The sequence below is a fragment of the Molossus molossus genome, unplaced genomic scaffold, assembly GCF_014108415.1.
Source record: "Molossus molossus isolate mMolMol1 unplaced genomic scaffold, mMolMol1.p scaffold_m16_p_6, whole genome shotgun sequence".
NCBI classification, from domain to species: domain Eukaryota; kingdom Metazoa; phylum Chordata; class Mammalia; order Chiroptera; family Molossidae; genus Molossus; species Molossus molossus.
Window position 1 is genome coordinate 55,055,066 of NW_023425399.1, and position 15,952 is coordinate 55,071,017.

Consider the following 15,952-nt stretch of genomic DNA (forward strand, 5'->3'; position numbering starts at 1 on the left):
AGGGACCTGGAAAGTATTATCCTAAGTGAAAGAAGCCAAGCAGAAAAAGACAAATACCACATGATCTCACTTATATACGGAATATAATGAACATAACAGTCTGAGGAATACAGTAGACCCAGACACATGGAAGTAGGGCACAGACTGACATCCCTCAGAAGAGGGGATGGGGGGTGGGGGGGTGGGAAGAGATAAACCACAGAACTTATATGCATGTATGCATGACCAATGGACATGGACAACTAAGCCGGGGACAGGGTGGAGGGGGTGGGGTGGGGGGTGCCAATGGGGTAAAAAGGTAAAATATCTGTAACAAAAAAATAAATAAAAATTCATAAAAAAAAAAAAAAAAAAAAAAAAAAAAACGAGAATAAAAATATTAGTTATCTTAAAAAAAAAAAAACAACAAAAAAAAAAAAAACAGGAAGACAGCTTAAGAGAACTATGGGACAATCTGAAAGGTAACAATATCTACATTATAGGTGTGTCAGAAGAAGAATACAATGAGCAAGGATTAGAAAATACATTTGAAGAAATAGTGACAGAAAACTTCCATAGCTTGGTGAAGGAAAAAAGCATACAAGTCCAAGAAGCACAGAGAGCTCCAAGTAAGAAGAACCCAAAGACGTCCACACCAAGATACATAATTAAAATGCCCAAAATTTAAGACAAAGAGAGATTCCTAAAGACAGCAAGAGATAAGCAACAGGTTACCTACAAAGAAACCCCCATATGGCTATCAGCTGACTGCTCAACAGAAACACTACAGGCCAGAATGGAATAAAGTGAAGTAATCAAGGTAATTCAAAACAGGCTCTGAACCCAAGCCTACTTTATCCAGCAAGGCTACCATTCAAAATAGAAGTTCAGGAATTCCAAAATGGTGGCAGAATGAATGGAAGCTACACAAACCAAATCACAAGACCAAACTGGAATTAGAACTAAAGAGAGACAAATCAACAGGAAAAAGCAACAGAAAAGTAGGTTGCGAAAATCATATAACTAGAGACATTGACTCGATTCTGGTAGGATTGTGAAGGCACAAGAGGGGGGCTGAGAGCCCACAGACAGCAGCGGCCTTAGCTGTGAACAACGCCCTCGGGTTAAACTCCCAAGCAGCTCCACAGTGCAGAGCTGGGACAGACGCTAAAATAGCCACAGCCACTCACCTTGGGCTTTGGCAAAGGAAGAGCAGACTGGACTGAAACCATGTGGCTACACTTAGGATTTGGAGGGGCTCAGAGCTTTTGCTGAGTTTCAGCCACACAGGACGATGGTCATCTAGCTCCTTTGCAGGGCTCTAGAGAGAGGCAGCAGCCCCTTACTTGGAGATTCAACCCCACCCAGATGGGCCACTGAAATGCAAATTGAGGCTCACTAACAACCAACATCTGCCCCACCCTCAGGAAATCCCATTACACTGAGCACCAGAGGGACTTTTTCATTCAACTGACCACCCAAAACTCCTCAAGTAACCGCTGCTGATAGCCTCCAGGCAAAAATCTAGAGAATAACTGTACCACTTTTGGGCTAGCAACTCTAACAAAGAAAGTAAGACTTGACAGTGGTGTTTAACATGGGTCCTCCCTTGCTCATCTAAACTCAGGAGAGGGAGTAACAAACAGCAGAACACCAACACCCACAGGGAAAATTTGGCAGGCTCCAAAGCCCACTGTAATAGCCAAGATGGTGAAATACAGAAACAAAGCCAAATGAAAAAACAAGAGACCTCTACTGAAGATGAGATAAATGTGGAGCAGTTAGGCAAGTTAACAGAGCTAAAATTGAGAGCCATGATCTTGAGGAAGCACAACAGCATAAGTAAGAACAGACAGATGTTGAAAATCAACCACTTGAAAATTGAAAACCACCAAGAAGAAATCAAGAATGACATTAGAAATAAAGAACACATTGGAAGGTCTAAACAGCAGAGTAGAGGAAGCTGAGGCCCAGATCAGTTAATTAGAAGACATGGTAGAAAAAATTAACCAATCAGAAAACCAAAAGGAAGAAACAATTAGAAAACAGAAAGTTTAAGAGAACTATGGGACAACTGAAAACGTAATAATATTCACATCATAGGAGTCCATGAAAAAGAAGAAAATAGAAAGGGTTAGAGAATATATTTGAAGAAATAGTGACAGAAAACTTTCCTAATTTGGTGAAGGAAGAAGGCATTCAAGCTCAAGAAGCACAGAGAGCCCCAAGTAAGAAGAACCCAAACAGACCCACCCCAAGATACATAGTAATTAAAATGCCAAAAAATAAAGACAAAGAGAGAATCCTAAAGGCAGCAAGAGATAAGCAACAGATCACCTACAAAGAAACACCCATTAGGCAATCAACTGACTTTTCACAAGAAACACTACAGGCCAGAAGGGAATGGCATAAAGTAATCAAGGTCATGAAAAACAAGGATCTGAATCCAAGACTACTCTACCCAGAAAGGTTGTTATACAAAATAGAAGATGAAATAAAGACCTTCCCAGACAACAAAAGGCTAAGGGAATATATTAGCACCAAACCAATACTGCAAAAATTATTGAAAGGACTGCTGTAATTAGTAAAAGAAATAGAAATTAAAATATAACCAAACTAAACAAACATGACAATAAATAAGTACATGTCAATAATCACATTAAGTGTAAATAGACTGAATGCTCCGATAAAAAGACAGAGTAGCTGACTGGATAAGAAAGCATGACCACATATATGTTATTTACAAGAGACCCACCTCATAACAAAAGACTCATATAGGTTGAAAATGAAGAAATGGCAAAAAAAAAAAAAAAAAAAAAAAAAAAAATCTGCCAAGCAAATGAAAAGCAAAAAATAAAGCTGGGGTAGCAATACTCACATCTGATAAAATAGATTTCAAAATGAAGACCATAACTAGAGACAAAGAAGGCCACTACATAATATTAAAAGGTACTATCCAACAGGAAGATATAACCTTAATAAACATATATGCACCCAATATAGGAGCACCAAAATATATTAAAATCTTCTGGAGGACTTTAAAAATAAATCAGCAGCAATACAATCATAGCAGGGGACTTTAACACTTCATTGATACCTCTGGATAGATCCTCCAGACAAAAAATTAGCAAGGAAACAGACACTCTAAATGAGGCACTAAACCAAATGAATTTAATAGATATCTACAGAGAATTATACCCCAAAACTATAGAATTCCCATTCTTCTCAAGTGCACATGGGACATTCTCAAAGATAGACTACATGACAGGACGAAAACTGAATCTCTACAAGTTCAAGAATATTGAAATCATATCAAGCATCTTCTCAGATCACAATGGCATGAAACTAGACATCAATAGCAACAAGAACATGAAGGGCATTTGAACACATAAAGGCTAAATAGCATGTTATTGAACAATAAATGGGTTAACATGGAGATCAAGAAAGAAATTAAAAACTTCCTGGAAACCAATGAAAATGAACACACAACAACACAAAATCTATGAGATGCAGCAAAAGCAGTTCTGAGAGGAAAGTTTATAGCACTACAGGCCTACCTCAAGAAAAAAGAAAAATTTCTAATTGACTGTCAAACACAGTAAGCAAACAAAAAGAAAACCCCAGAGCAAGTAGCAGGAAGGAACTTGTAAAGATAAGAGAAGAAATAAATGACATAACACAGAAAAAATGTAAAGGATCAATGAAACAAAGAGCTGGTTTTTCTAAAAGATAAACAAGATTGATAGACCCTTAGCTAGACTCACCAAGAAACAGAGAGAGAATCCAAATATACAAAATTAGAAATGAAAGAGGAGAAGTAACAACTGACATAACAGAAATTAAAAAGACTGTTAACAGCTACTATGAACAAATATATGGCAACAAATTCGACAATCTAAGCAAAAGGGTCAAATTTCTAGAAACACATAGTTTCCCAAAACTGGACTGGAAAGAGATAGAAAATTTGAACAGAACAATAAAAACTAAAAAAAATTGAAGATGTAATCAAGGATCTCCCAGAAAACAAAAGCCCAGGTCCGGATTACTTAATGGGGGAGTTTTACTGAATATTCAAAAAAGAACTAACACCCATTCTCCTCAAACTATTTCAAAAAATTCAAAAAGGAAGACTTCTAAACTCGTTTTATGAGGCCAGCAAATTTTTAAAATTTTTTAATTTTAATTAATTTATTTTTTGTTACAGATGTTTCTCCCCCCCCCCACTGATTTCCTCCTCCTCTTCCCTCCCCACTCTGTCTTCAAATTTGTTGTCCATGTCCATTGTTCATACATACATGCATGTAAGTTCTGTGGTTTATCTCTTTCCCCCACGCCCTCTTCAGGGGATTGTCAGTCTGTACTCCACTTCCACGTCTCTGGGACTACCCCATTTCTCTGAATGTTACGTTCATTATATTCCCCAAATGAGTAAGATCATGTGATATTTGCCTTTCTCTGCTTGGCTTGTTTCGCTTAGGATAATACTTTCCAGGTCTCTCCCTGTCGTCTCAAAGGATAAAAGACCTTTCTTTCTTAGAACTGCATAGTACTCCATTATGTATATGTATCACAGCTTTTTTATCCATTTGCCTACTGATGGACATTTGGGCTATTTCCAGATCTTAGCTATTGTAAATAGTGCTGCTACAAACATGGGGGTACATATATTCTTTCTGATTGGTGCTTCAGACTTCTTAGGGTATATTTTTAGAAGTGAGATCACTGGGTCAAATAGCAGTTCAATTTTTAATTTTTGAGGTAGCACCATATTGTTTTCTATACTGGCTGCACCAGTCTGCATTCCCACCAGCAGTGTACTAGAGTCCCCTTTGCTCCCCACCCTCGCCAACACTTGTTTAATGATTTGTTGATGGTGGCCATTCTGACAGGTGTGAGGTGATACCTCATTGTTGCATTAATTTACATCTCTCTGATGATTAGTGATGTTGAGCATTCTTCATATGTCTCTTAGCTATTTGTATGTCCTGTTTGGAGAGGTGTCTATTTAGTTTCTCTGCCTATTTTTTAAACTGGGTTCTTTGTCTTCCTTTTGTTGAGTTGTATGAGCACTATATATATATTGGAAATTAACCACTTATCAGATATATTATTGGCAATTATGCTCTCCCATACAGTGTGTTGTTTTTCCATTTTGATGATTGTATCTTTTGCTGTGCAGAAGCTTTTTAGTTTGATGTAGTCCCATGTGTTCATTATTTTCTTTGTTTCTGTTGCCTTAGGTGATGTATTTATGAAAATTTTGCTGTGTATAATGTCTGAAATTTTGTTGCCTAGAGTTTCCTCTGAAATTTTTATGGATTCATGAGTTACATTTAAGTCTTTTATTTATTTTGAGCTTATTCTTGTGTATGGTGTAAGTTGATGGTCTAGTTTTATTTATTTGCATGTAGCTGTTTAATTTTTCCAACACCATTTATTAAAGAGTCTGTCTTTACTCCACTGTATGCTATTGCCAACTTTGTCAAATATTAATTGAGCATATTGCCTTGGGTCCATTTCTGGGTTCTCTGTTCTGTTCCACTGGTCTATAGGTCTGTTCTTGTGCCAGTCCCAGGGTGTTTTGATTACAGTGGCTTTGTAGTATAACCTGAAATCTGGTAATGTGACCCTTCCAACTTTGTTCTCCTTTTACAATATTGCTGTGGCTATTCGAGGTCATTTTTGGTTTATATGAACTTTTGAAGTATTTGTTCTAGTTCTATGAATTATGTCATTAGTATTTTGATGGAGATTGCATTGAATCTATAGATTTCTGTGTGTAGTATGGATATTTTAATGATGTTAACTTTTCTAATCCATGAACAAGGTATGTACTTCCACTTTTTTATATCTTCCTCTTTTTTTTCTTCAATGACCTGTAGTTTTCTATAAATAGGTCCTTTATTTCTTGGGTTAAGTTTATTCCTAGGTATCTTAATCTTTTTTGCTGCGATGGTAAGTGGGATTTTTTTTTTAGTTTCTTTTTCTATGTGTTCATCATTGGTGTATAAGAATGCCATTGACTTCTTGACATTAATTTTGTATTCTGCTATTTTGCCAAATTTATTTATTAAGTCTAGTAAATATTTTATGGAGTCGTTGGGGTTTTCTACATACAGTATCATGTCATCTGCAAATAATGACAGTTTCGCTTCCTACTTTCCAATTTGGATCCCTTCTTTCCCCCCTCTGGTTTGATCGATGTGGCTAAGACTTCCAGTACTGTGTTAAATAAGAGTGGTGAAAGTGGGCATCCTTGCTTTGTTCCTGTTCTTAAGGGAAATGCTTTTAATTTTTGTCCACTGAGTATGATGTTGGCTGTAGGTAAACAAAAAGAAAACCCCGGAGCAAGTAGAAGAAAATCAATAGTAAAGTTCAGAGCATAAATAAGTGACATAGAGATAAAAAATAAATTCAAATGCTCAATGAAACAAAGAGCTGGTTGTTCGAAAAGATAAACAAGATTGATGAACCCTTAGCTAGACTCAACAAGAAACAAAAAGTGAGGGCCCAAAAAAACAGAATCAGAAACAAAAGAGGAGAAGTAACAACTGACACCACAGAATTACAAAGGATCATTACAAAACATTTAAACAATTTTATGCCAATAAATTGAATAATCTAGGTGAAATAAACACATTTCTAGAAACCCACACTTTCTCAAAACTGAACTGGGAAGAGATAGAAAACTTGAACAGAATAATAACACTTAGGAAATTGAGGATGTAACAAAAAAATTTTCCAGCAAACAAAAGCCCAGGCCCAAATGGCTTCGTGGGGGAATTTTACCAAACATTCAAAGAGGATCTAACACCCATTCTCTCTCTCTTTTTTTTTTTAAGTGTGTATCACCTTTTATGGTAGTTTCCATTAGGAATTGAACAGAGGACATTGTCTGTGGAGCGGGAAAAAAGAAAGAGAAAAAGAAAGTATGTTTTTGTAGACTTAATTTCTTCAAAACACTTTATGGTTTCAAATCCTTTTTTACCCCAAAGGAAATTCGAGAATTCAAGTATGTGAAGTAGGGAGCAGTAATACAAAAAGTCTTATGTTTCTGTTTGTGTGTGTGGGTGTGTTTGCCTGTGTGTGTTTTACAAGCAGACATACCTCCACATTTCTTGCACCCCTTTTTTGCCTTGGTAAGGCCAAGCCTCAAAGGACACATCATATACATGACATCTGCTTTGAACTCACAGGCCCCGAGTTGAGGAATTTATGTACCCTCATAGGACAACTGTAACGGTTTCAAACTGTCATGTAGCATTAAAAACACCTCCCTCCCTCCCCCCAACCCTAAGTCATTTAATCCTGATAGACTTCAACATCCCCTTTGCTGTGGCTGCTCCTTTGGTTCCTAAGAGAGGGCTCATGACAAGGACCAGAGCAACAGGATTCTATTCATTTTGCTTAGCATAAAAAAAAATTTAAGGGACATTTCACAATAAAAATAAAAACTGAAATTCAAATTCTGAAAATATCTTGCCTTTTTTATTAATCATGTCAGTTAAAAAAACAAATATGTGAATATGATATAAAAATACGATTCCAGGATTAACACTGTTGCAGGCACAGTTATCTCTCAGAATATATGTTTGGAGGGCCAAGGAAAGGAATTTACTTTCGTTTTTGCTTCTCTTAAAAAAATCCTCAGCAGTGCAAGTAGGGTCAAGAAGGAAAGGGAAGGGGGGGGGGGGATTCTTTAGCAGCAAAATGTCCAAGGTTCTCTAATCACATTCAAATCAGTGGATATTGGATTTAGGGGGAAAAAAGAAAAAAAAAATGGAGGGGATGCTGCCCAGACACATTCATTATCAATCACTAAAAAACTTCCGCTGCAATAGCCCAAATTGTGACACGTGAAGGACATGCTTCATTACACAAGCAACCAATCATAAAATGTGTCCCTCAAGCTTTTGACCACGTTTGCCAATTAAATATATGTACAGGAATCGGGCTCCTCTTCTCACTCATGTCCTTTCAGACGGCCACCATTTGGTCGCGGTGGGTGGGCTCTCGGTGTCTCTGCCACGTTTGGCCTCTGCGTGTGAAGAGCATTTTCGCCACCGATGCTGCGCCTGCCTGCCCAGCTGGGCGAGGGGACGGTTAATGGTGTTCTGTTTCTCCCGCATCCAGGCGTGAATCTGCTCTTTCAGTTCTGGCACTGGCTCCAGCATGCTCTCAGTCAGCGTCTGCCGGTTGAAGGGGTCCGTGGGGGAGTTCGGCAGGTGCCGCAGAATGATGGAGCAGTCCATGATGGTGCCGGAGGGCAGCCGCATTGGGTCAGTCATCAGGGTGTCCATCAGAGGGTCTCGGAACTCATCCGGCGCGTCGTTGTAGTCCATCTCGGCCTGTGTGTTCTTGGCCACTATCTCCTCCACCTTCTCGGCGAGAAGCTTGAACTTCTCTATCGTGATTGTGGACTTGATTCCTGCCTTCTGCATCTTCGAAATGACTTCCTCGAACAACTCTTTGCTGTAGGATCTCTGGTCATCAGCAATGGCTTTCACGAACCTCGCACAGTCCAGCTGCAAGTAAATATCAGTTAGTTGGTCCAACAGCTTCTTTGATTCAAAGCCGTATTTCTCAGGGTTTTCAACTTTCAGGTCCCGGCACTTGGGACCACAGAGTTGCTGAAGATTAAAGTTCAGCATTGCAGTCAATTGGGGTCCAAGTTCCGGTCTGAGGAATGGCTTCTGGACCTGCTTCGTGAAAATGTGGAACATGTCCACGGTTTCCGTGGCCAGGGCGAGATAGGAAGCTGAGCAAGCTGAGACGGACGGGCCTGCTGCTGGGCCTGGGGCAGCTGCTCCCACTGCTCTTTGTTCTTCATCTCCTCCTGCACTTCGTGGATCTGCTTCAGGGACTCCAGACTTTCATCGAGCAAAAACGTCGTGTCGTTGATCAGCATGTTTATATAGGGAACGAACTGCTTCCCAGAATTGAACTCCTCCATGAAAGAGCCGTGGTGAGCTATGTTTTGCCAAAGGCTTTTAAAAATGGTGCTAATGTGATAGCGAATGGTGAACTTGTCATAGAACTCACAGGTAGCTCCGGTGTGCTCGACATCTTTATAAAACTTCATCCAGGAAGGGACCAATAATTTGGTGGAGAGAGGATGGTTCTCAATCATTTCAAAAAACTTCTGGGTTTGTGGCTGGACAGCAGGGTTGGTCATAAACATGACTTCTACCAGTTTGGCCACCAGGTATGGATTTTGGATGTAGTTCTGGTTGCACAACATCACAACGAGGAACATCACAATACCCTGAGTGCAGGGCTCATAGAGCACCTGAGGCGAGTATTGTACAATAAAAAATAAAAATTCAGCAACATCTTCTACATAAAACTCAGGCAATGCTGCAAACGCCTTGGGGACGTCTGAACCGAAAGGCAGTGTTACATCGGGATAGGCAGGGTCCAGGATGCGGAGCAGCAGCTGAATGAGAAGGCCATAAATATTCAGACATCTTCTCAGGAAGCTCTCCTCAAGTAAACCAGCATCAGCACAGGCCTTGCATCATACTAGTTTCTTAAGCTGAGTTCTGCATCGCTTCAGCATTTTGCGGTGTCTAGTTACCAGTGGGGAATCTTTCCATTGGCTTTCATTATTTTTCAAATCTTCTACGGTTCTATTGAGCTCCCGGATGGCCCAGAGTCTGCGGATATAGCGACGGCAACTCGGCAGAATGGAGAGGTGGTGGGCGTGCAGGGTAAGGAAGAAGCATTCCGTAGGGAATTTCGGCTCAGAAAATGGAGGCTGATCTCCATAAAGTTCCATCAGCCAGTCGTTCACATCCTCCATTGTCGTGTTCACTCTGGTCTCATCAGTGGGCAGAGTAATCCGACACTTTGGGTGGAATATATACGAGGGGTCAACTGTCTCTAACTTGATCTTTGTACTTAGCTGCTGCAGCACCCAGAGAAAATTCAGCATAAATCCATCTGTAGAAACCAATCTATCATCTGTCTGCATCTGTGCTTTTTTCATATTGGCATTGACGACAGCTGCCATGTAACCAAGGGCAGCCTCACGGGTTTCACCGTTTAACAAAATACTATGCAGAATCTTGAAAAGCTCTTTCCTTCCCAGCTCCAAGTAATGCTGCAATGATTGGCTAACCACGTGCGTATTTTTCAGGGTAATAGCAGGCCCTGAGAAATACTTTTCAACCACTTTAGCATCATCTTCTGTGAAGACTGAGAAGCTAAAGAAAGCCCCCAAATAAGAGAGTCTCTGCAGCTCCCGCCCGGAGCCAGGGCTTAGGGACTTAGGCAACCACAATGGCAAAGAGGCGACCAAATTGCACACAGGGTGTGTCTTCCCAAACTTGGTTTCACAGAGCTCACCCAAAGCCATGAGGAGATATTTGAAGTAGTCACTATCAAGGGAGCACTCTTTGGCAGCAAGAGCCAGGCCTTGTAAAATGGGGATAAAGATCTGCTTGAATACTTCTTCATCCTGGTGAGTGGTTATCACCAGTTCTTGAATAAAGCCATATGGGAGATTTCTACACAACATATACGGCACTAGGAAGGATGGCTGCTGCATGGACCTTGGTTGTGTGAGGGAACCTTGGAGTACTAATGCAGTATGGGATATGCACTGTGAGCGGATGTTGCTCAGAAACTGGCTGACTCCTGGCTGGCTGCACATCTTTGGTGCTTTTTTTCCCTCTATTCCAACTCGGTCAAAACACTCAATGAGGTAGTTCAGCATATCTGTCTCCTTGCAGGTCTCAATGGCGAAATGGTCACTGTAGGAATCCGAAGTACTTGCCCCACCAGAGGCTCCCAAACTAGACAAAGAGCTGGCACCGAAGGAACCCACAGTGCAGAACATGGGACTTGTTCCTGGATTGGAGCCAGTATTTAGCGTGAGATTTCTGTCTGGTGACCGAGCTGCCACTGCAATTGGCTGTGAAGTGGCTGTCAGACTGGCAAATGGGTTTTCATCTCGAGTCTGAGTAGACATCATTAGCACTTCCATTAAAATCTGGCCAATCAAGTCCTTAAAATCAGAGAACACTTCTTTTGGGTTCTGCTTAAATTGTGCAGAAAGAGAAGAAAGAAAAATGATGTCTCTGTCCCAGTCCTTCGGAGACACAAAAGATCTTACAGACCAGCTGTAAAGCCTGTTCTTCAGAACCCGATGACAGCTCCTTGTCGCTCAGGTTCCTTTTTTCTTTTCGCTCATTTTCATCAACTTCCATATTTTCAATTCCTGAATCCACATCCACCTGGGAGATGCTTTTCTCACAAGAGACGCTATCAATATCCATGCTCTGGGAACATGAGAGAGACTGAGATTGTGTTTCAAGTCTATTGGAGGGTGAGCTGCTGAGAGAACTGACTCCTTCACTGCTCTGGCTTCAATGGGCTACTCCTGATGCACCTATTGGGGAGGTAGCTGGGGTCATGTTGTGGACATTGAGACCAAGACTCTGGGAGGGGCCTGGGGCTGACACTGCTAGAGGAGGCCCCGGAGGGTTCTCTCTCTTGGGAGAGGTAAGCGGTGTGGTCGGCTGGGAAGTCTGTCCACCAGCAAGTTGAGCGAGGCGCCTCCGTCGGATCTCATCAGGCTCAGCTCCTCTATCGCTTTCCTCTTAATGGTGAAAGGCATTAGGGAGAGAACCTTCTGTTCTTGAGACCAGGGCGGGAGGAGAATGGAAAGTGTCTGTTGGGCTGTCTGGTCCCCCGAATGGGGGAGGTTTCAGAATTGCATAGTCAGAGGTTAAAAAATAAAAACACGAGAGGCACTGAGCTGCCTTGGTGTCGGTCACTCCGATTGCCCCAGCGACTCCTACAGCTGCTTGTACCCTGAGCAGCCTCCTTTGGCCACCACTGCTGCTGCGACAGGGTTATCTTATGGTGCCACTTAACTACCCACTGTTTCCCAGGTTACCCAGACTAGGGAGCTTGGTCTCCAGCTAGCCTCGTGCCCCAAGCCTGGTGTGTCTTCGTGGTTGTGGCGGCGCGGCAGCTGCCTAACACCCAATCTCTTTAAACTATTCCAAAATATCCAACAAGAAGAAAGACTTCCAAACTTGTTTATGAGGCTGATATAATTTTAATTCCAAAACCACAAAAAGACACTACAAAGAAATAAAACTGTGAGCCAATATTTTTGATGAATATAGATGCCAAAATTCTTTTTTTCTCTTTTTTATTAATTAATTTTTGTTACAGATGTTTCTTTTCCCCCCACTGATTACCCCCTCCCCATCCCTCCCTGCCCTGTCCCCAGTTTGTTGTCCATGTCCACTGTTCATCCATACATGCATATAAGTTCTGTGGTTTATCTCTCCCCCACCATCCCCTCTTCTGGGGATTGTCAGTCTGTACCCCACTTCCACGTCTCTGGGACTGCCCCATTCCTCAGACTGTTATGTTCATTATATTCCATAAATAGGTGAGATCATATGATACTTGTCTTTCTCTGTTTGGTTTGTTTTACTTAGAATGATACTTTCCAGGTACCTCTATGTAGTCTCAAAGGATAAGAGATCTTTCTTTCTTACAGCTGCATAGTACTCCATTGTGTATATGTACCACTGCTTTTTTATCCACTATTCTATTGATGGACATTTGGGCTGTTTCCAGATCTTAGCTATTGTAAATAGTGCTGCTACAAACATGGGGGTACATGTATTCTTTCCATTGGTGTTTCAGGCTTCTTAGGGTATATTCCTAGAAGTGGGATCACTGGGTCAAATGACAGTTCAATTTTTAATTTTTTTGAGGAAACACCATACTGTTTTCCATAGTGGCTGCACCAGTCTGCATTCCCACCAGCAGTGTGCTAGAGTCCCCTTTTCTCCACACCCTCGCCAACACTTGTTGTTTGATGATTTGTTGATGGCGGCCATTCTGACAGGTGTGAAGTGATACCTCATTGTTGTTTTAATTTGCATCTCTCTGATGATTAGTGATGATGAGCATTTCTCCATATGTCTCTTAACCATTTGTATGTTCTTTCTGGAGAGGTGTCTATTTAGTTCCTTTGCACATTTTTTAATTGGGTTCTTTGGCTTCCCTTTGTTAGGTGTATGAGCACTCTCTATATATTGGTAATACACCCCTTATCTGATATATCATTGGCAATTATGCTCTCCCATACAGTGGGTTGCCTTTCCATTTTGATGATTGTATCTTTCACTGTGCAGAAGCTTTTGAGTTTGATATAGTCCCATGTGTTCATTTTCTCCTTTGTTTCTATTGCCTTAGGTGATGTATCAGTGAAAATTCTGCTGCATATGATATCTGAAATTTTGTTGCCTACAGTTTCTTCTAGGATTTTTATGGATTCATGGGTCACATTAGTCTTTTATCCATTTTGAGTTTATTCTTGTGTAGGGTGTAAGTTGATGGTCTAGTTTCATTTTTCTGCATGTAGCTGTCCAATTTTCCCAGCACCATTTATTAAAGAGGCTGTCCTTACTCCACTGTATGCTCTTTCCACCTTTGTCAAATATTAATTGAGCATATTGCCTTGGGTCCATTACTGGGTTCTCTGTTCTGTTCCACTGGTCTATATGCCTGTTCTTGTGCCTGTACCAGGCTGTTTTGATTACGGTGGCTTTGAAGTATAGCCTGAAATCTGGTAATGTAATACCTCCAACTTTGTTCTTCTTTTTCAAGATTGCTGTGGCTATTTGAGGTCTTTTTTGGTTCCATATAAACTTTTGAAGTACTTGTTCTAATTCTGTGAAGTATGCCGTTGGTATTTTGATGGGGATTGCATTGAATTTATAGATTGCTTTGGGTAATATGGACATTTTAATGATGTTAATTCTCCCAATCCATGGACAGGGTATGTGCTTCCAGTTTTTTATATCTTCCTCTATTTTTTTTTTCAATGACCTGTAGTTTTCTGCGAATCGGTCCTTTATTTCTTTGGTTAAGTTTATTCCTAGGTATCTTAATTTTTTTTCCGCAATGGTAAATGGGATTGCTTTCTTAGTTTCTCTTTCTGTGAGTTCATCATTGGTGTATAAGAATGCCATCGATTTTTTGACATTAATTTTGTATCCTGCTACTTTGCCAAATTCATTTATTAAGTCTAGTAAATGTTTGTTGGAGTCTTTGGGGTTTTCTACATATAGTATCATGTAAATAATGACATCTGCAAATAATGACAGTTTCACTTCCTCCTTTCCAATTTGGATCCCTTTTATTTTTTCTTCCTGTCTGATTGCTGTGGCTAAGACTTCCAGTACTATGTTAAATAAGAGTGGCGAATGTGGGCATCCTTGCCTTGTTCCTGTTCTTAAGGGAAATGCTTTTAGTTTTTGCCTATTGAGTATGATGTTGGCTGTAGGTCTTTCATATATGGCCTTTATTATGTCTAGTTATGATCCCTCTATTCCCACACTGCTGAGCGTTTTTATCAGAAATGGATGCTGGATTTTGTTGAAGGCTTTTTCATAGATGCCAAAATTCTTAACAAAATAGTAGCAAATTGAATCCAGCAACATACCAAAGCAATTATTCACTTTTACCAAGTGGAATTCATCCCAGGGATGAAAGGCTGGTACACTATTATCAAATAAATAATTGTTATACACCACATAAACAAAATGAAAGATAAAAACCATATGATTATATCAATAGATTCAGAAAATGTATTCAACAAAATTCAGCACCGATTTCTGATAAAAATGCTCAGCAATGTTGGAATAGAGGGATTGTATTTTGACTTAATAAAGGCCATATATGAAACCTACAGTCAACATCATACTCAATGGGCCAAAACTAAAAGCATTTTTTTAAAGAACAGGAACAAGACAGAGATGCCCACGTTTGCCACTCTTATTTTACATAGTACTGGATGTCTTAGCCACCACAGTCAGACAAGAAGGAACAATAAAGGGGATCAAAATTGGATTGGAGGAAGTGAAACTGTCATTATCTGCAGAGTACATTATATTGTATATAGAAAACCCTAAAGACTCTTTCAAAAACCCACTAAAGCTAATAAACAAATTTGGTAAAGTAGCAGGATACAAATTTAACATTAAAAAATTGATGTCATTCTTATACACCAATAATGAATTCACAGAAAGAGAAACTAAAAAAAAAAAAAAATTCATTTACCATTGTGGCAAAATAACTTAAGATACCTAGGAACAAACTTAACCAAAATAGTAAAGGACCTGTTCTCAGAAGACTATCGGACATTGAACAACAAATGTTGGTGAGGGTGTGAAGAAAAGGAATGTCTAGTACACTGCTGGTGGGAAAGCAGACTGGTTCAGCCACTGTGGAAAAAAAATATTGTTTTGTCAAAAAATTAAAAATTAAACTGCCATTTTATCCAGTGATCCCACTTCTAGAAATATATCCCAAGAATCCTAAAACACCAATAAAAAATATATGTACCCCTATGTTCATGGCAGCATTATTTATAGTTGCTAAGTTCTGGAAACAGCACACGTGTTTATCAGTAGATAAATAGATAAAAGAGCAGTGGTACATATGCACAATGGAGTACTATGCAGCTGTAAGAAAGAAAGATCTCTTATTTTTTTGAGATGGCATGAAAGAACCTGGAGAGTATTATGCTAAAAAAATTAGGCAATTAGAGAGAGACAAATAACACCTGATCTCATTTATTTGTGGAATATAATGAACAAAACAAACTGATGAACAGAATGGACCCAGAGACATGGATGTGGGATAGAGATGGACAAACCTCAGAAGAGGGGGTGGGGAGTGGGGAGAATTACACCACAGAATTTATATGCATGTATGGGTAATCAATGGACATAGAGAACTATGCTGGGGAAGGGGGGATCAGGAGGAAGGTGTCAATGGGGGAAAAAAGAGAATTATTTATTACAAATAAATTAATGAATAAAATAAATAAATAAATAAATAAATAAATAAATAAATAAATAGACTTTGCACAAATAATGCACCACCATTACACAATCACAAAACAATTTCAATGTTTAAAATACAATAATTATTTATT

At 39.8% G+C, this 15,952-nt stretch overlaps 1 protein-coding gene across 1 annotated transcript in view; it reads right to left on the bottom strand.

Moving 5' to 3' along the window:
* Nucleotides 1-7,946: 7,946 nt before the first annotated feature.
* LOC118619213 (ubiquitin conjugation factor E4 B-like) overlaps nucleotides 7,947-15,952 on the bottom strand; it is a 51,516-nt gene continuing 43,510 nt past the window's right edge. Inside the window, 3 exon segments of the mRNA XM_036245939.1 lie at nucleotides 7,947-8,737; nucleotides 8,740-11,075; nucleotides 11,077-11,579. Coding sequence (XP_036101832.1) covers nucleotides 7,947-8,737; nucleotides 8,740-11,075; nucleotides 11,077-11,579 — 3,630 coding nt within the window.